The 18958-nt window shown below is 44.8% G+C and overlaps 1 protein-coding gene across 10 annotated transcripts in view; it reads left to right on the top strand.

The window, feature by feature from the left end:
* UBR5 (ubiquitin protein ligase E3 component n-recognin 5) overlaps positions 1–18958 on the top strand; it is a 76610-nt gene that overhangs the window by 36319 nt on the left and 21333 nt on the right. For 4 of the 10 annotated variants that reach the window (XM_073679689.1, XM_073679687.1, XM_073679683.1 and 1 more), the window contains exons 6-24: positions 1211–1400; positions 3419–3578; positions 3804–3953; positions 5122–5333; positions 6660–6776; positions 6918–7028; positions 7576–7730; positions 8423–8540; positions 8669–8853; positions 9481–9590; positions 9978–10090; positions 10179–10322; positions 10436–10547; positions 16348–16502; positions 16688–16885; positions 17370–17586; positions 17703–17829; positions 18070–18218; positions 18723–18818. In XM_073679689.1, coding sequence (XP_073535790.1) covers positions 1211–1400; positions 3419–3578; positions 3804–3953; positions 5122–5333; positions 6660–6776; positions 6918–7028; positions 7576–7730; positions 8423–8540; positions 8669–8853; positions 9481–9590; positions 9978–10090; positions 10179–10322; positions 10436–10547; positions 16348–16502; positions 16688–16885; positions 17370–17586; positions 17703–17829; positions 18070–18218; positions 18723–18818 — 2819 coding nt within the window. The remainder of the gene's footprint in view (positions 1–1210; positions 1401–3418; positions 3579–3803; positions 3954–5121; positions 5334–6659; positions 6777–6917; positions 7029–7575; positions 7731–8422; positions 8541–8668; positions 8854–9480; positions 9591–9977; positions 10091–10178; positions 10323–10435; positions 10548–16347; positions 16503–16687; positions 16886–17369; positions 17587–17702; positions 17830–18069; positions 18219–18722; positions 18819–18958) is intronic. The other 6 variants (XM_073679690.1, XM_073679686.1, XM_073679692.1 and 3 more) reach the window with 5 other exon arrangements.

Below are 18958 nucleotides of genomic sequence, written 5' to 3'. Positions count from 1 at the left end.
GAGGATGAACACAGCTTTTTCCAAGTGTGCCACATTAGTGGCTTGTCTCAATGTTTGATTTTTATAGATGTATTGCTAAATGACTAGATTGGTCTTGTTTAGTATTCAGTGTTGGAGGCTGTAGGGTGGGGGTCCTCAAACTTTTTAATTAGGGGGCCAGTTCACGGTCCCTCAGACCATTGGAGGGCCGGAATATAGCTGTTTTTTTTTTTTTAAAAAAAAAAAACTATGAACAAATTCCTATGCACACTGCACATGTCTTATTTTGACGTAAAAAAAACAATACAGGAACAAATACAATATTTAAAATGAAGAACAAGTAAAGTTAGATAAACCGGTATTTCAATAGGCAGGTAAATGTCCTCAATAGGCAGGCTATTTCCCCCTTATAATGCCCCATGCAGGATGTCACCCTCCCATATAATGCGCCACGCAGGATATCACTCCCCTGTCGTTATAATGTCCCTTTCAGGATGTCACCCCCCCCCACCCCATATAATGCCCCATTCAGCATGTCACTCCCCCGTCGTTATAATGCCCCATTCAGGATGTCACCCCCCCCCCCCCCCCCGCCCATATAATGCCCCATGCAGCATGTCACCCCTAATATTATGTCCCATGCCTCCATACATTAAAAAAAAAAAAAAAAAAATTGCAATACTCGCCTCCCTCCTCCTCACCTGCTGCCGCTGCTCAGGTCTGTACTCCAGCGTTGTCCCGCTCTGTGCTGCCTGTGATGGCTCAGGGGAGGGCGCGGTGTAAAGACGTCACCGCACCCTCTGACCTGACACGTTACAGGGAGCGCGCACCAGGAAGACAGCGGATCTGCGGAGGCACGGGGAGAGGTAAGTATCCGGCTGCCGGGGCCCTGAGCAAGCGGGAGGGAGTGGGCACTGACACCGCTCTCCTCTGCCCACAGCCCGGCGGGCTGGATAAAAATCATCCGCGGGCCGCAGTTTGAGGACCCCTGCTGTAGGGTAATGTGACATTTACTTATGTGAATCCCTGTGCATAACTTTACACTTGTATTGTAAGCCCCAATGGGGACAGTGCCAATAATGTCTTTAAAGCGCTGTGGAATTAATGGCGCTATGTAAGTGACTAAAATAAAAAAAAAATACTTTTTTTTTTTTTTTTTTTTAATTTTTTTTTTTACAGAAGACTAATATCGGTGTGTTCTTTGCCTGTTTGTTTTTCTTGCCTATTCTAGCAGTCGTTGGAGCTCTGGTGTTGGTGGAAGTGGTGGTGGATCCTCAGGTCGGTCTTCTGCAGGTGCTAGAGATTCTCGTAGACAGACTCGGGTCATCCGTACTGGAAGGGACAGAGGCTCTGGACTTCTGGGAAGTCAGCCGCAACCAGTGATTCCAGCATCGGTGATACCGGAAGAACTTATATCACAGGTCATTTAACTATTAATGTAAATCTCCTAATGGGTATTTTTACTTCTTGGCAGTAATTTAAAAATCTGCCTGTAATTGGTGTGAAGCTGGGTTCTGTAAATCGATTATCATCCACGTCGGTAATTTGTGTCCGCTAGACAGGAGCTCTCAGAACCAATTCTTACCTGACAACATCCCCAGCTTCTGTGTTGAATAACTGGTCTGGTGTGACATCATTGTTGTGGCGTTACCAGTCTGACTCGTCAAGAGCTGCGGATCCATCAGGTAAGGGGCAGTTCTCGGGGCTCCCGTCAAGGGTCCCACAGACTACTGATGTGGCCGGTGGGCCGAGCCCTGTGGAGGTCTTTACACCAACTCTATCTTCAATATACTTAAAATAAATATCTAGCACAGGTTCTGACCTTCACCTTCCTCTTCCTGGCAAGAAAGATTGCCTTGCAAGTGCCTATGGCTATATTCAGTAGAAAAAAGCTGGAGATGAAACAAAAAATGCAATAAGATCCTAACCGAGGATTGTGTGCATATAGATGTTCAACTGATGGGGTTGTGTGAGACTCAATCACTGTGGAAGCGCGAAATGTCAGTTGCTGCAAGCCCACAAGGGACAGACGAAAAATGTTGGTTAACTGCACTGCTGATTAGCCCTGAAAGGTTTCAGGAGACTGAAGAATTCATTGCAGTTTTTGTCAATGCGTTTCAAAGTAATCTGACTTCAGGACAAATAAACCACCTATGGACTTTGAAATGCGTTGATAGATAAACCGCGTGACTTTGAAGCGTTTTGGCAAACTGCGTTGATTTTTGGTTTGTCCTGACGAAGTCAGATGACTGAAACGCTTTGAGAAATAAACTACATTGAATATATTTAGGTCTCCTGGATCCTTCTACTATTCATCAGCAGCGCAGTTAACACTATTTTCCTGCTCTTTTTTTTATGGGTATATTCACACTCAGACTTGTTTGCAGAACCTTCTGAGTCTTATTCAGGTTTATGGAAACTAATTTAAGAGTAATTTTGGTGGCAAACACATAAATAACTCGTCAGGAATGAACATATAAAATTTTCAGCCCGTGAATCACTCCTGGTTGCCCTCCTGGCACCCCCTGCAAATACCTATTTTTTTTTTGAGATTAAATCATGGTAGATATTATACAAGGATGACGTGACTGACCGAACGGGAACCTCTCCTACAGAGCTGGTCTCCATTCTTCCTCCATAGAGGCAAATCCAAGTGGTGGCTCTCTGATGTCCATATGCCCCGAGAGGGCAATAAGTGCAGGGGTGACTGTCACAGCTTAATCCACTCTTAGTGTGCAAACCATGACCCCGATTCATCAAGGTCTGTGTTCACCAGGACTGTGGAGTCAGTAAGCCAAACCTCCGACTCCTCAATTTCCCTGACTTCTGACTGCACAGCACGGCCTCACTAGTCACTACTCAGCGTGTACATAAAGTGCAGCACAGATTCATCTCCACTAAAAGCCGAAATCCTTAGATCGGGAACAGATATTTATAGATTTCATAACTTTCCCAAATTCTTATGAAAACTGTTACAGCACATCCTGCATTAGAATACTGTACCCAACTATATAACTTATATATAAATGGACGCACTCAGACTCCACAGCCCTGTTGTGCAGGGGGCTTGCTGGAGTCCGACGCTCCCAATTCACTAAGAGGAGCAGGTTTCTTAAGTCTGTGGCATGCGTCTCGCCACAATTCTTACTCTAGTCATGAATTAGACAAGCTGTGGCATCATACCCCTGTCCCTTGGGCAAATGCCAAAAGCTGTAAGATTCTTCCAGAATCTCTGGTTGTGCCAAAAATTTCTATTTCTATTTAGAAATATTATTTTTACTAATTGTGCAAGCCTTTTATTTTAGTAAATCCGATGGATTCATTATTTATGTACATGTTTCTCATACTATTACGCCTAGTTAAAAGGCAGTGAAAGGATTAATCTGGGATTTTGACTTATTTTTCCTGTGGACTTTCATTCCTCCCTTATCCACTGCAGGCCCAGGTTGTCCTCCAAGGCAAGTCTCGAAGTGTCATCATAAGGGAACTCCAGAGGACGAATCTTGACGTGAATCTGGCAGTGAACAATCTCTTGAGCCGCGATGATGAAGACGGAGATGATGGAGACGACACCGCCAGCGAATCCTACTTGCCTGGAGGTTAGCGTTTATTTGCTTGTCCCGTCTATTACGTCTAGAGGTGGCCTTGTTTCCTAAAGCCGAGTCTTAATAGATGATGATATGCCACCGGAAACGTGGTCTCATTCGGAGTCCGTGTCTGTGACCTTGTTTCCGGGTGTTAGTGACTGTAGTGAAATGTCTCATGGCATTCTGTGTTTTTTTCATATTTTGCTTAATGACGGCTTGTGATCCTTGTGTTTGTAGAGGATCTTATGTCACTGCTGGATGCTGACATTCATTCTGCTCACCCAAGTGTCATAATTGATGCTGATGCTATGTTTTCAGAAGATATTAGCTACTTTGGTTATCCATCCTTTCGGCGCTCTTCACTTTCCAGGATAGGCTCATCTAGAGGTAATTCTGTGCCTTTGTCTTTTTAGAAATTATCCTCGTTTTATGTCGTAGTCTTTAGCGTTCCCTTGTAATTTTATTTACTTTTTGTTTTGTTTTCATTTTAAAACATGTTGGCCAATGGCAGACCCTCTTTGCCATCAGTAAAGTTCCTGGGTGGGCCAGTTAAACCAATAGAGACAATTGTCTTCCTAATGTTATGGCTCCCCCAAAAATACTTTTTTTGATGTCCTACTACTAAACTTCATGGCAAGCCGTTAAAGGGGTTGTCCGGCTGTAGAGTGACTTCAGACTTGTGATTCTTCACAGCGCACAAACTATGCGCTGGGGGAATTCTGGAGCGTGTGGTCATGTGACCACAAGTATGTGATGTGCATACTTCTGGCCACACTCCGACTAGACTTGTCTGGTCTCGCTCAGTACACTTGCATTGAGCAAGGCTGCACACATCTAGTCTGCATGTGACCCTATATGTGCAAATCGCATACTTACGGTCACATGCCCGGCACCGGAGAATCTTCACAGCGCACAGTGGGAGCGATGTGAGGATTCACAAGTCTGTAGTCACACAATTACTACAGACTTTTAGCTTTTTAAAAGCCAGACCACTCCTTTTAGTTGCCTAGTTTCTCATGATCTGACACTTAAATAACCCCTCTTGACTTTTCAACTAGCAAAATGGTTAAGAAATGAGCCTTTGCATATTCTTTTATTCATAAGTTAATATTCTGATTCTTGGCTTTACAGTTTTTGTAAATTGGTCCTCAGTTTTGGCATTACTGGCCCATTACGGAGTCGCACTGACCACCCCCGGTACCAGTAACCTGTGCTGCTGGTTAATATGCTCAATAACCCTCTTGACGAGTAGTGTTGCATTACACATCCCATTTAGGGCTAAACCATGCTTCTTGTCCAAGCTACTTTATCATTGTGGGGATTTTTCTTTCATTTTACTGTTGTTCCTCCTGAGCAGAGAAGCATGTCCTCTCAAAAACCACGCCTATGTGTGGAAAATGGCACTAGTCAAACGACCCTAAATACCAAGAAATGGTAGTAATGGAGATCATTTCTTTGAAGCGATACATAGGCTTAAGTTGCTGCTAGATAATAAGGGTCTTAAATAGAGATTGGCTTACTTTTATCCCACTGGTGTGACCCAATTGCATACCAGTTCTCCTTCTTCCCTTAGAAAGAGACTCTGAGCTGTTGCGTGAACGCGAGTCAGTTTTACGCTTGCGTGAGAGGCGGTGGCTTGATGGGGCCTCATTCGATAATGAAAGGGGCTCCACCAGTAAAGAAGGGGAACCCAGTCTGGACAAGAAGAACACTCCCATACTGAGTCCAGTATCACTAGGAGAAGATCTGCAGTGGTGGCCGGAAAAGGTATCCTTGTTTAAATTTTTTGATTAAAATTCTCTCTGCCTACAGAAACCCTTAGGAAAGGGGTTATTGCACAAAAAAGCCTTATTTCCTGTATAGGATGTGCATACAGGATCCTTGGGACCTCCACAGATCATTAGGTTTAGTGCATTGATCATGCATGTCCTGCTGCTCCATTCAGTGTCTATAGGGATGGGAGGAAACGGCGAGTTCAGTGCTCTACGATTTATAGTAGCTCTTTTTAATAAGGGTTTTTTTCGGCCCTAAAAGACCATGGTTGTGTCTTGCTGACATTGAGTTATACTTAGGCTGTGTGCCCACGATGTGTTTTTTAAGCATTTCCGCAGTGGCAATTCCGCTGCAGAAACGCTTAAAAAAACGCATGGTAGAAGGTCTGCCATGTTCCCCAATGATCTGCACATGCTGCGGACATTTCTGCTGCAGATTATCATTGCGGAAAAACGCATGGATTACGCATCACTGCATCTGTGCATGCGGAATCCAAACATTTCAATATGCTGATGGTAGCCGGGTCTGGAGGACAGGAGACTCTCCTCTGGGCCCGGGTACCATAGAACCTGTAAAAAAAAAAAAAAAAAAAAAAAAATTTATATTTACCTTCTAATGGTCCGCGTTGTTGTCTTTGCTTGCCGGCAGATCGCGGTGGACTGAAGGACCTGTGCTGATGTCATTTAGTCATGTGACGGCTGGTCCTTCAGTGTACCGCGAGCTGCCGGCAAGCCAGGACGGAGCGAAGCAAGACTCCGGGGGCCATCAGAAGGTAAGTATATATTTGTATTTATTTATTTTTTACCATTCTTTTACGGTCACACTATATAAATCCATGCCGGTTGCATGGATTTATATAGTGTGACCAAGTTGTCAAGCACTTTCCAGGTGATGCTAAAATCGTTTGGAAAGCGCTTGTCAACCCGCATGCGGAAATGCAAGTGAAGACCGCTTCACTTCTGCTTGTCCCTGGCAGGAAAACGCATGTACAATTCGCATGCGTTTTTTTTTCTGCCAGGGAGATGCTGAAACGCTCAGGAAAAAATCCGGAGCATTTCTGCGTTGTGGGCACATAGCCTTAAAAGGAAAAAAAAAAATTGCTCAACCGGAGCATCAGCTGCACTGAACCCAGGGAGGGTGGGGAATGCACAAGTTCAAGGTGTGAGAAGTATGGAGTGAGCGCCCCCTGGTGGTAACTTTAAGTCATTGTATGGCTTCATGTGTCGTCTTCACTTCTGATTTGTATTTGACATGCTAGTAATTTTTCACTATACCTCTTTGGTAATTTTTTTTTTTTTTTCTTTCATATTTTGTAAAAAGGATGGAAGTAAATTTATAGCCATTGGAGCTCTGTATTCTGAGCTGGTTGCAGTGAGCAGTAAAGGAGAGCTGTATCAGTGGAAATGGCTGGAGTCGGAGCCGTATAGGAACCCACAGGTTTGTCGCTTTTCTCCATCACTTCTGTAATTTTTAAGCTTTCTCTTTTGTAGGATAAATAAAGGAATTGCTTTGTGTGACATCTTTTATAGTTTTGAATTGTTGACTTTTTTTTTTTTTCCTCCTTTATTTTTGTCTTAGAATCCATTGCTTCATCATCCAAGAACTGCTTTCCTGGGGCTGACCAATGAGAAAATTGTTCTACTTTCTGCTAATAGTATTCGAGCAACGGTTGCTACAGAAAGCAATAAGGTTTGAGTTTTTTTTGTTTTTGTCTTGAATGATTTTTGTGCTTCCAGATTCTGATTTGGTCCTTGTGGAAATTCTGCCTTAGGTTAGGGACACTTAGTGATTCTTATACACTCCTTAGAAGACTGCACTCTGCTACAGTAAAGTGCAAAGCTGGATGTATTTACCAACCACTAGATGGCGTAATGGTGGGGTTTCTTCCCATGTGTATATTTGGGCCATTTACAAGCCTTTCAACTACACAGGGGACAGTGACATCGTTGTGATCTTTGATAAACTTTTCTTTGCCTTCTACTTGATGAATTGATGTCTTCAATGTGGCGTACAAGTACTAGCAGGATCTGCGAGGCGTATACCTGGTGGGGAAGAAGCGACACCTGTCCGTGGCCAGGGAAATTGTGTGGTTTCACTATAAAACCTCCTAAGTGGTTCTGTCATCTGTAAGATAGTTTTTAGAAAGTGATTTACTAGGGGCTGTCAAACAATCTTCATGAGTCTTCATTCTGGTTTGTATTTTTTTTTTTAATTTTTTTAATATTTTCTGTATTAGGTGGCCACATGGGTGGATGAGACTCTAAGCTCGGTTGCTTCAAAATTAGAACATACGGCCCAAGTGTTTCCAGAGCTGCAGGGAGAGAAGATTGTATCACTACACTGCTGCGCTCTTTACACATGTGCACAGCTGGAAAACACTCTCTACTGGTGGTAAGTAGACCGGTCGTCATATTAACATGAAGGGGTTATCTGCTGCTGGACAATCCCTTATTAATGACCCCAGGGTGCTGTCTTATTGTATAGACCTCCTGAACTGCTGCTCATCCTGCTGTCGGCTTTGTGGCTGCCGCTGAGCTCCAGACCGGAGTAATGTCTCTTCACTGCTGCAGCTTGTCTGATCAACTGCAGTCTGCACAATTGCGTCTAAGCGGGGGAACGGTGTTTCTTCCACTTAGGCCACGGTCCAACTATCAGTATTTTTTTCATTCTCAAAGATACTATTCCAATATGTAGTAGAAATAATGAAAATAAGAAAAATATTTAAGAAATCTAATAATCTCCAATTAGAAATGCAGTATAGTTCTCCTGATTCGCTATGTTGATTTACCCCAAGTGCAAGGCATTGTAGCTTTAGGTATCCATGGTTATGACCGCTCATATGGTGACAGTTGTTAATGGTCGTAACCATGGATACCTAAAGCTACAATGCCTTGCACATGGGATAAGTGATGTGGCGAATCAGAAGAACTATACTAAATTTCTATTTGGAGGTATTGGCTATTATTGCACCTACTACATATTGGAATAGGATCTTGGCGATGAGAATACCCCTTTAGTGTACAGTTGCAGGATACATTATGTACAAAACAATTCCTTTTATTTTTTTTCTTTGTCTCTCCTAGGGGTGTTGTTCCTTTTAGCCAAAGGAAAAAAATGCTTGAGAAAGCCAGAGCGAAAAACAAAAAACCCAAATCTAGTGCTGGGATTTCTTCAATGCCAAATATAACAGTTGGTACCCAGGTAAGGGTGGTTCTTGTCGGACCCGAATGTGTATTAGTAATCGTTGAATACCCACACAACTGTCTTTTATGTTCATATAGAAACCTACATTTTGAATACCAGTGTGAATTTCTGTATCTTTCTAACAGGTTTGCTTAAGAAATAACCCTCTGTATCATGCGGGGGCTGTGGCCTTTTCTATAAGTGCTGGAATCCCAAAAGTCGGGGTTCTGATGGAGTCTGTCTGGAACATGAATGACAGCTGCAGGTTTCAACTGCGTTCACCTGAGAGCCTAAAAAACCTGGAGAAAACCAGCAAAACAATAGAGACCAAGTAAGTGCAAGCAGTTTATGGGCTTTGACTGGATCGTTTACGCCTGCAAATGTTATCGCTGCTGGTAGCACATCGTCCTGTGTAATTGGGATGTGCTGGCTATCTGTATATCCATAGGACCAAAAATCAGTGCCTATTGACTTGTATATAGTTGATGGGTGCTCGTTTATGGACTGAAATTTACTTGTCTTTAAGGGGTTGTGTCCGGTACTTAAATATTGGTGACCTTTCCTTTTAAAATAGGTCCTCAATACGTGATCGGTAGAGGTGTGATACCCGGCACCACTGTCTCAGCTGTTCCCAGTGCCGGCTGGTTGTGCTTAGTGGTGAACAGCACAGCTCCGTCATTCTGTGTATAGTGACCTTAGCGGTGAATGGCAGATCCTCACTTATTCTTTCATGAAGGGGTGGATTTGCAGTACACAGACATGACGCAGTGCTCTGCAGCTCCGCAACTGATCACATTTGGCCGGCACCAGCTGATCGGCAGAGGTGCCCGGTTTCACACCCATGCCAATCTGGTATTGATCTATCCTAAGGTTAGGCCATTAATACTTTAAAGTACCAGACAACCTTTTTTAAATTTTTCTGAAGTATGCCTAATCCTTGTTTGTGTAATGTTACAAGGCCTGAAATGAAACAGGAGCCAGTAAAAACCGAAATGGGACCTCCTCCTTCTCCTGCATCCACCTGTAGTGACGCATCTTCCATTGCAAGCAGCGCTTCAATGCCATATAGTAAGTTTATGGATTATTGTTCTTAAATTACAAAATGTAAACCTTGTGTATCATCTTTTACGTCCTTGTTATCTAGTTAATTAAAATGACTCCATACAGGTAGTAATGGCGTTAGATCAAAGCATTCCTAAAGAATAATGATATTTCATGACCTGGCTTATGAGTTTTTGCCTGGTGCAATCCTTTAAATAACATCTGCTTATCGCTCTCAGAAATGTTTTTAGCTAAAATGGTCACATCCCCATTTGGTATCCCTTCTCCTGCATTCAGTGCTGGCCTGACACGCTCAGCAGTTGGAAAACCATATAAAAAAAATGTACATGGGCATAAAAAAAAATCTTGGGTTGTTTCTTTAAATAAAAAAAATGACATTTTTTTTCTTTCAAGAACGTAGACGATCTACTCCAGCTCCAAAAGAGGAAGAAAAGGTGAATGAAGAGCAGTGGTCTCTAAGAGAAGTTGTGTTTGTCGAAGATGTCAAGAATGTCCCTGTTGGCAAGGTCAATAACCAATGTTACTGCTCTGTATTGCAGTCCTGTCACTGCATTTTGAGTTGACGCTTAACTTTTTTTTTTTTTGTCTGTTTAGGTGCTTAAAGTTGATGGCGCTTATGTTGCTGTGAAGTTCCCTGGCACGTCAAATAACTCAAACAACCAAAGCACCCCCGGCTGTGATCCCGACCCATCATCACTCCTCCAAGATTGCAGACTTTTAAGGATCGACGAGCTTCAGGTACAACCTAGTTCTCTACCTACCCCCACCCCTCAAGTTATTCAGGGGGGGTTGTGTGTAATAAGTATATTTTAATGCAAAAACAAAAGATAATGATTGTTGGGAACTTGTAGGTGGTGAAGACTGGTGGAACACCGAAAGTCCCTGATTGTTTCCAAAGAACTCCTAAAAAGTTGTGCATTCCTGAAAAAACTGAGATCCTTGCTGTCAATGTGGATTCCAAAGGTAATGCAAACTTTTTTAGCATTGCCTTTTAAAAGGCATGTGGGGGTTTTCTCATTAAAAAGATGTATATATGCTGAAGAATCATAGGGGTGGTGCTGCAGTTTTGAAGAATCATACTAGCCAGTCCCAGAACAACCCCATTCTCCATGCTTGATGTCAGTCAGGCCAGGATATGTCCTCACAAGCCAACACAGGTGCCTGTGAATACAGGGGAACGTTTTTATAGCACATCTGCATAGTCTGGGCATTACTTTTGTGACTTTTGGCATATTTAAGCCAGTTCAGTTTACTTTTCTCAAAGTTGTCAGATCATTGCCAAGCGCCCCTTGACAAACTTATAATTTAAGCCACAAGGTTTCATACATTATGACAAATGTGCACCAGCCGACTGCTGTTGTACATTTCTGATGGTGGCAGATTAAAGAACTTGGGGCATTTTTCAAGATGTGCACTCCTTTTGATGAATTGGTTGCATCTTACGCCAACACGACCTTAAGTAAGGTCGGTCCACTGCTGCTTGAGGGACCTTCCAATACAGATTGGCGTTGCTGAGGCAGAGTGGAGATAACGTGTAGTACAAGAAGGTGTGGACTGAAGAACAGGAAGGACGAACAGTCCATGGAGCGATAGGAAGATTCTGGATAATCTGGGAGTGTCCCCCGTTCTGGGGAGGAACTGTGGAGGAAAAACCAGAACCAGGAGTTCAGACCGAAGCACCAGACTGTCTAATTTAGCGCTCCACCCTGTGTGTGAGACGGGCTCTAAAAAGTAATAGGTCCTGGACTTCCTGCGACCTTGGAATGGGGGCCAGGGAACAAGTGTCCCAGAACACTTCCCACTTCCGACAGGCGCAGGGCTCAGGCTAGATGGGAGGATAGCCCCTCCCATACAGGGAAAACTTCGCTCAGGGGGTGGGGAGAATTAAGGACAGATCTGGGGATGGGCCCGCTTGTTCCATGTGTTACTGTCCCCCAATTTTACTCAACATGCTTTATGTGGAGATGGGAGAAGAAGGTGAAAAAAGAGGACAGGAAGATGCTCACCAAAGAGTCCAACCCTCCAAAGGAAGGATCGAGAACTCTTACCGTGAGAGTAAAGACTATGGTGCCCACGGTAGGATTAATCATAATGACACATGTCAGGCAGGAGTAACGACCCGCCCATCTGAAGGGAATGCTCTGAGGCGAACCTTGCCTGTCTCTGGAAACGACCCACTGGTTTGTGCTATGTTGGACAGGATCGGCTTGAAGGGCCATCATATCCTGATAGGTGGAAGTTCTCTTCATCGAAACAGAAGGTACGGTAAGAGACATGGCATTAATGAGGTCCTAGTCTGGTAGACAGCAGATTAACTCAGGTTGTGGAATCGGGTGTTTCATCATAAGGCGTCTGGAGACGGTCCGTCTTGATTCTAGACAAGTGGCAATCCCAAAAGGAAGGAAGAAAAGAGTACCTGCATGCGGAATCCTGAATCCAAAGAGGAGTCTTCCGAGATGAGCTCCGTTAACAGCTGTTCATCCTGCAAATGTTGGGTGCTGCCAACAACTGTCCCTGGAAGTGGAAACTTCTGACTGGTCACATATTAAGCCGGATAGTGCCGGCTTGAGGAAGGGCTTCCATGTCCTGAAAGTCGGGAAGTTCTGTTGTCGCAAGAGACACAACATTACTGAGGTACCTGACCGGTAGGTGATAATCAGGTGCTTTGTCTCAAGGCGTCTAGAGACCCTAGGTCTGTTTCGGTCCTTGACAGGTGACGTAAGAAAAGCCAAGTACCTGTATGCGGAATGGTCTCTCTAGAGGAGCTCCGCAAACAGACAATTATCCAACTAATGAAAGGCGTTGGTGACAACTGTAGAAAACAGGGACAACAACTCGTGTATAGGCATCAGACCGGTAGGTCCCACGGAACGGTCAGGATGAGCGGGACGAGAAGAATCTGTTTTTTTGATGAACAAAGACCTGCTCCCTGGTACGAACAGAGCCTGTAGCAGCATCTGGTCTGTAATACCATGTCTAACCTGTTGAAGACTTGAAGAGGTCTGCTTCTGAGGAAACAAAAAAGGTGAGTGTCGACAAACCGACAGACTGTGGATAGTGGATCGATTACTACACGGTTAGCAACAAACAGATAAAAGCACTGTAGCTGCTAATAAGGGGGGTAGTAGGTCTGAACCCCTAGGGATAATGGACAGAGAGCCCAGATATAGATAAGATAAATGCCTGAAGCACTAGATGGATTTATGCCGTTGAAAAGAGACAGCTGTATAGCTGTGGCCATAGATGTTAGTGGGTCTGACCAACTGCAGGGAGTACCCGACAGTTGATGCATAAGAAACCCTCAAACAGATAATGGAGGTTGTTGCATGTATGTTCTTAAATAGCAGTGGCAAGGTAACACTGTTACTGACTCACCTTAGTCCGAAAGGACTGACAGGATAGGCAACCACATAGATCTGACGCGCTTAGTAAGTAGGTAGTGGTTTGCCTGGGTAGTCGTTCCATAGGTATGGTCGTGGAGCTGGTGGAACACCAGGTATGTTCCATAAAGGAAGCTCTACGGGTGGAGTGTTCTGATGCACTGCAAGAGTGGCAAAGTATCGAACAGCCAAGGTATGGGCAACTACTCAGTTATAAAAATAACTCTGGAGACACCTTGGTTCTGACTTAATATTGCTAGTAGGAACAGTGGGAGGGTACAACCTTGGTGAATTGTGGACCTGTCCGTAGGGAGAGGCATAAAATAACTCCTGTGTGTACCGTAAACAAGGTAACCTGCTATAGGCAAGGCACCCTGCAGGTAAGAGAGTGTTAATTGACCAGCAACCGTAGGCTGCAGAAGAATTCTAGAACGAGAACTGCTCTGAACACCATTTCTTGAGTACCTCATTTGCAGGGGCACTCCTTCAGATCTCTTCGTGATTGGAGGCGAAAGACACTCTCGAGAAGAGATTGGTCTTTGTGGAAGAGGTTCGTCGTCCTTGACTCAGGCCCGCTTGACAGCTGATACCGGTCTGTTCTTAATGTCTTGTGACCTGGAGGGGCCGGTTGGAGTCTAGATCGGAATCCGACTCGGGTAGCAGGATGGAGAGGTCCAACTCTAAAGCTATCTCTGGGGAAGAGAAATGAGAAATGGAAGTAGTCCTAGATTATGTAGGAACAAGGGGAGTCCAGAAATAAAGCTGGAAGGCACCCGCTCCCTGGAACTCTGCGCGATCTGCTGTAGAAGCATGCGTCTGAAACCTCTTGGGGAAAGTATCAGAGCAGCTGAGGCGGATGGCTTGTTAGGTAGTCGCGAAGGAACCTCTACCAAGGGTTGGTGAGGTCGGTTACCGGATGCAATAAGGCAGCAACCATCGGAATATCTCTTTCGATCCTGGTGGTGGGGAGCTCCGGAGAGAACTGTGTGTGCTTGGGGTTGTTGCGGTCGATGCACAGAGATTCCTGCTGACCTATGGGCATAGTTGTAGTACCCTAATACCATAAGAACCTTAATGGTCTTAGCATGGTCTGCCCCACAATCTGTACTGTTTTGGAATGTCTTATGAAATGTCCCACAAATTCTATGGATTTGGAATGAAAAGCCCCACAAACTCTATGGTTTTGGGATGGAATGTCCCATAAACTATTGGACAGTTTAGAAAAAAGGGGGATTGGGGCCGACGGCCGGGACAGGGCCTACCTTATCCTATGTGGGGAACCCCGGTGTTGATTGCACGTGGGCTAACTGTTGACTCAGTGCCAGGAGCCGAGGCTGAGGAGGGCCAGGAGCCGTTGTGACAGAGGCTGCGGATGGGTGACTGAGGGCGTGGCTGTAGCTGTGCCAGAGCCCGCGGCTGGCACTGCGATGGAGGCCGCTGCTGGCGCGGTGAGGGGGCTGTGGCATTCACTGAAGGGGACGCAGCTAGCACCATGATGTAGGCCGCAGCTAGCATTGGATTTGAGGCCACAGATGGCGAGGAGACACGGCAGGGCTAGCGCTATGACGCTGGCGCCAAGATGGAGGCCGCAAGCTGCTTGAGTAATGATGCCGGCGGGAGAGGGAGGGGGCAGAGTCGAAAAATGGCGCATAGAGAGCCCGCGCTGAGGAAAAGAAAAAAAACAGCAGGGATTGGATAGAAAGGGGCTAGGAAGAGTCCGTGGCTGAGGGGCTAATGATGCGGTGGGGGGTATATCTAGTCGTGGAATGGAACTAGGCTGAAGCCAGGGCCTAAATTTTGAAAAAGGGCTGGAAATAAGGGAGAACGACCAGGAACAGTATCCAGCTGGCTGTCCTGTGGAGCTCCCGCCACCTGAAGAAAACACTTTAGAAGGGAGGGTACCTGTCTCTGGAGAGGCCCCGACTCCTTCAGTCCTGAAGATGGCCTCAGGAGTCGCCGGAATAGGAACGACTTCCGAGGGGAGGATCACTGACTAGTGATCACCGTCTTTCTCCCGGCCCGCTCCGCTCCGAGGAGGGGGCTTGAGAGGGGGGGGGGGGGGGGTTAGGCAGGACCATCCGCCACGAGTCAACCAGAGACGCTTTGGTGGAAGAGTTAGGGGGGAAAAAAAGGGTCCTGCCTGTTAGACAAGAGTGGACGATGTGGGCAACACCACATTGTTCTCGGTCCCAAAATGTGGGAAATCAGTGTGAGCAGTTACACCCCGTTGCCTGAAGTCACAAGCTGTATCTGAAAAAGAGAGGGAAAACATTAATATAACACAACAAGATGGTAGAGACTGGTCTGAACGCAGACCCATGTCTTGCCTACTTGGACACGAAGCAAAAAAACTGGTTAGTTCACTCCCAGTGTGGGTGTAGCCTGCTGGGGAGGAGTTAGTGTTTTGTTTTTTTTGTTTTTTCTCCTGCCTAGTGTTAGCAGCATACACCCCTGGTTTAAGGTGTCCCCCCCCAATGAAGCGATAGAGAAATATTTGTACACCCGTTATCTACAAGTATTAGGCATATGTGGTAGTTTAGGGATGGAAAGTGCTCTGACAGGCTCCTTTTTATTCCTGGAGTTGTTTTTGTTTTGTTTTTTATGCCATCAATGTATGAGATGGAAATGTCAACTGGATGCTTTCCCACCATTGGTTTCAGTGCAGAGATGGCAGTATTCCCTATGTTGATAAACAAGAAGTCTGCCATCTCTGCACTGATAGCACTGTGGTCGGTGCAGAGATGGCAGACTTCTCATTTATTAACATGGGCACTCCAGCCACCTCTTCACTGACAGTGATGAGTGACATGGCTGCCGATCCCATTGATGAAACCTATACACTTATGGCACATCCTATGAATATGCCATACATGTACAAGATAGAGAAAAACGCCGCACTACTGGATAGGTGCACAAGTAGGATCCAAAACCAGATACTTAAAAGAATAACGTCGGCACTCAAAATCATCAATGAATTTATGAAAAATTGATTGCAGTCGAAAACAAATGTTTCGGCCTAAACAGAGCCAGGACCCCAACACACGGCATCACAGGTTACTGATGTACGTCCTTAGAGGCACACCACCCGTTCTCTCCCTACACATTCGATTCTGAGCAGTCCGACTACACTGATGAAGGCCATATGTTTAGGCCGAAACATTTGTTTTCGACTGCAATAAATTTTTCATAAATTCATTAATTGAGGATTTTGAGTGCCGACGTTATTCTTTAAAATACTTGTACAGGATGGGAATATCTTTTTAAATAACATCAAGTCTGGAACAAGCTTTTATGAAGTAGTTACTGGAATCTTTAAGAACGAGTCCTCTTTATACGCCATACTTTGTAGACCATTCTGTAAATATCTCATTCTCTGTGTGCAGGAGTCCATGCCGTCCTGAAGACCGGTACGTGGGTGCGATATTGCATTTTTGACCTTGCCACCGGAAAAGCTGAACAGGAGAACAATTTTCCCACCAGCAGCATTGCTTTCCTTGGCCAGAATGAAAGAAATGTGGCCATTTTCACAGCCGGACAGGTCTGTACAATTTTTCTAGTGCGTGTGTGTGTGGTTGTGTGTTTTTTTTTTTTTTTATGCATTTGTGCTGAAAAAATACTCCTGTAGTAGTACATACAATTATACCAAGCTGTAATATACTACGGAGAAACACTCAGGTGGTAGAGAGATTTTACCATGTGCCCATGATTGTTTTATCGTTGCAGGAATCTCCGATTATTCTTAGAGATGGAAACGGCACCATCTATCCCATGGCTAAGGACTGCATGGGCGGCATCAGAGACCCCGACTGGTTGGATCTTCCTCCAATTAGCAGTTTGGGGATGGGGGTTCACTCGCTGGCTAACTTACCTGCAAACGCTACCATCAAGAAGAAAGCTGCAATCATTATAATGGCTGTTGAGGTACGGATGGGTCTGTTACAACTACGTGTAGTGCACCAAGGGGCCGATTCATCAAACTGTTTGCACCAGAAATCGATCATAAAATGGTTTGCAGTTTTTGCTGCAGCTCCTACATCTCTTTAGTAAGTGTGCAGAGCTTAGCGGAAGCAGGCGACCTGACAAACTCATCAGCAGAGCCGCGCGTAAGAGTGATGGCAATACCGCAGCGTTGTGTGGGAAGACTCTGCGGCTGCGCTGGCGTCTAGAAGACTGTCCGCATGGCCCAGCACTGGGGAAACCGCCGGTCTTGAGGAATCGGCCCCGTAGTGTTTGATATGTAAAATCCATGTTATTAGATAAGGAGCACAACTGGCTCCTTTAAAAACCATCATTAAAGGGGACACATTGGTCTGATTTGGATCCATGTTTCCCTGTTTTTAAAGCCGCTGATGGCAATATAATGACTTGAGGCTGCGGTCGGTGTAATATTCTTGTTTCCCTCCAGAAACAAACCCTGATGCAGCACATCCTGCGCTGTGATTTTGACGCCTGCAGACAGTATCTGGTGAACCTGGAACAGGGTGTAGTCCTCGATCAAAACGCCCAGATGCTGCAGACCTTCCTCAGCCACCGGTGCGATGGGAATCGGAACATCTTGCACGCTTGCGTCTCCGTCTGCTTCCCTACCAGCAACAAGGAGACCAAAGAGGAGGAGGGTAAGGGTAAATGACATTTTACTTATTCTCCCCTTTATCCTCTTGAAAAAAAAATCACCCCATAGTGTTTTGATTTGAGTGTTAAATGTCAAGAATACAAATGATTCTTCTCATTGTTCCAGAAGCAGAGCGCTCCGAGAGGAATACATTTGCTGAGAGACTTTCTGCTGTAGAAGCCATTGCCAATGCCATCTCTGTGGTGTCCAGTAATGGACCTGGAAACCGGGCCGGATCCTCCAGCAGCCGGAGGTAAACAAGTTGCTTCATCTCCTTTTATAAAAGACTGGTTAAGGGCATTAAGGTTTATTTTGTTAACCTGTATTAAAAACAATTTCATATTTTCAATTATAGAAAAAAAAATTATTCAGCGGAGACACTGCGCTTAGGCACGCCAGTGTCCTGTAAGCATGTTTATGTATTGGAGCCTGCACACAGCTAGGTGTTACCTTCTTGTATCCTTTCTAATGTAATTGATGTGTGTATATTCAGCTTAAGACTTCGGGAGATGATGAGGAGATCACTTCGAGCAGCAGGATTGGGCAGACACGAAGCTGGAGCTTCAGCTGATCATCAAGATCCTGTTTCTCCACCCATAGCTCCTCCTAGCTGGGTGCCCGACCCACCGGCTATGGACCCAGGTGAGTTAAGCTATGTGCTATCCATGTGCCTGCACGTCTATGCATCAGCTTGTGTCAAATAGATCTATTACATTACTTATAGATATGTTGTAGCCCCTCGGGAGGGTCTTACAGGTCCTTTAAAAAAAAAAAAAAAAAAAAAAATCGGCTGATCAAAACTCAAGCAGAAGGGCTCAACTTATGTAATGGGCGTGCTTGGACTGGTGTAGGAGCCCAACAGAAAGTCTGTTATCGCACTGTGCTGCCCATTTAGCCCCCCAAAAAAATTGCCCCAAGATGGCTCTATTCTTAAATTAGGGGCCACAACATATCGAAATATTACTTTAAAGTTATAAACTTTTTTTTTTTTTTTATATTTATGCAGGAAAGCAAATTTACTTAACCTAATGAAACAATGCTTACAGTAAAAATATTTGGGTTCAGATTCTGACTCCAGATATTGAGGTTATTTCTAGGACGTTTGTTGCGTGTTGGTAAACCTCATGCTGTTCTTCTTTCTGAAAGATGGTGACATAGATTTTATCCTGGCCCCTGCAGTAGGATCCCTTACTACTACATCCACTGGCACTGGTCAAGGGCCTAGTACGTCAACCATTCCAGGTGAAACTGCTTTGACTTTTGATATAAGCTTTTACCGCAAATTCTGTAAAACAGTCTAAAGCGATCGCAGTTTAGCTTGGATTTCATGTTTTCGTTCTGATCTTTAGCACGCTTTTATTAACTGCTTAATTCTCTTTACA

This window comes from Phyllobates terribilis, unplaced genomic scaffold, assembly GCF_046119375.1.
Source record: "Phyllobates terribilis strain yellow unplaced genomic scaffold, ASM4611937v1 Scaffold_4__5_contigs__length_816908805, whole genome shotgun sequence".
NCBI lineage: Eukaryota > Metazoa > Chordata > Amphibia > Anura > Dendrobatidae > Phyllobates > Phyllobates terribilis.
The sequence above is the reverse complement of the archived record's forward strand: the minus strand, read 5'-3'. Positions and strand labels throughout refer to the sequence as shown.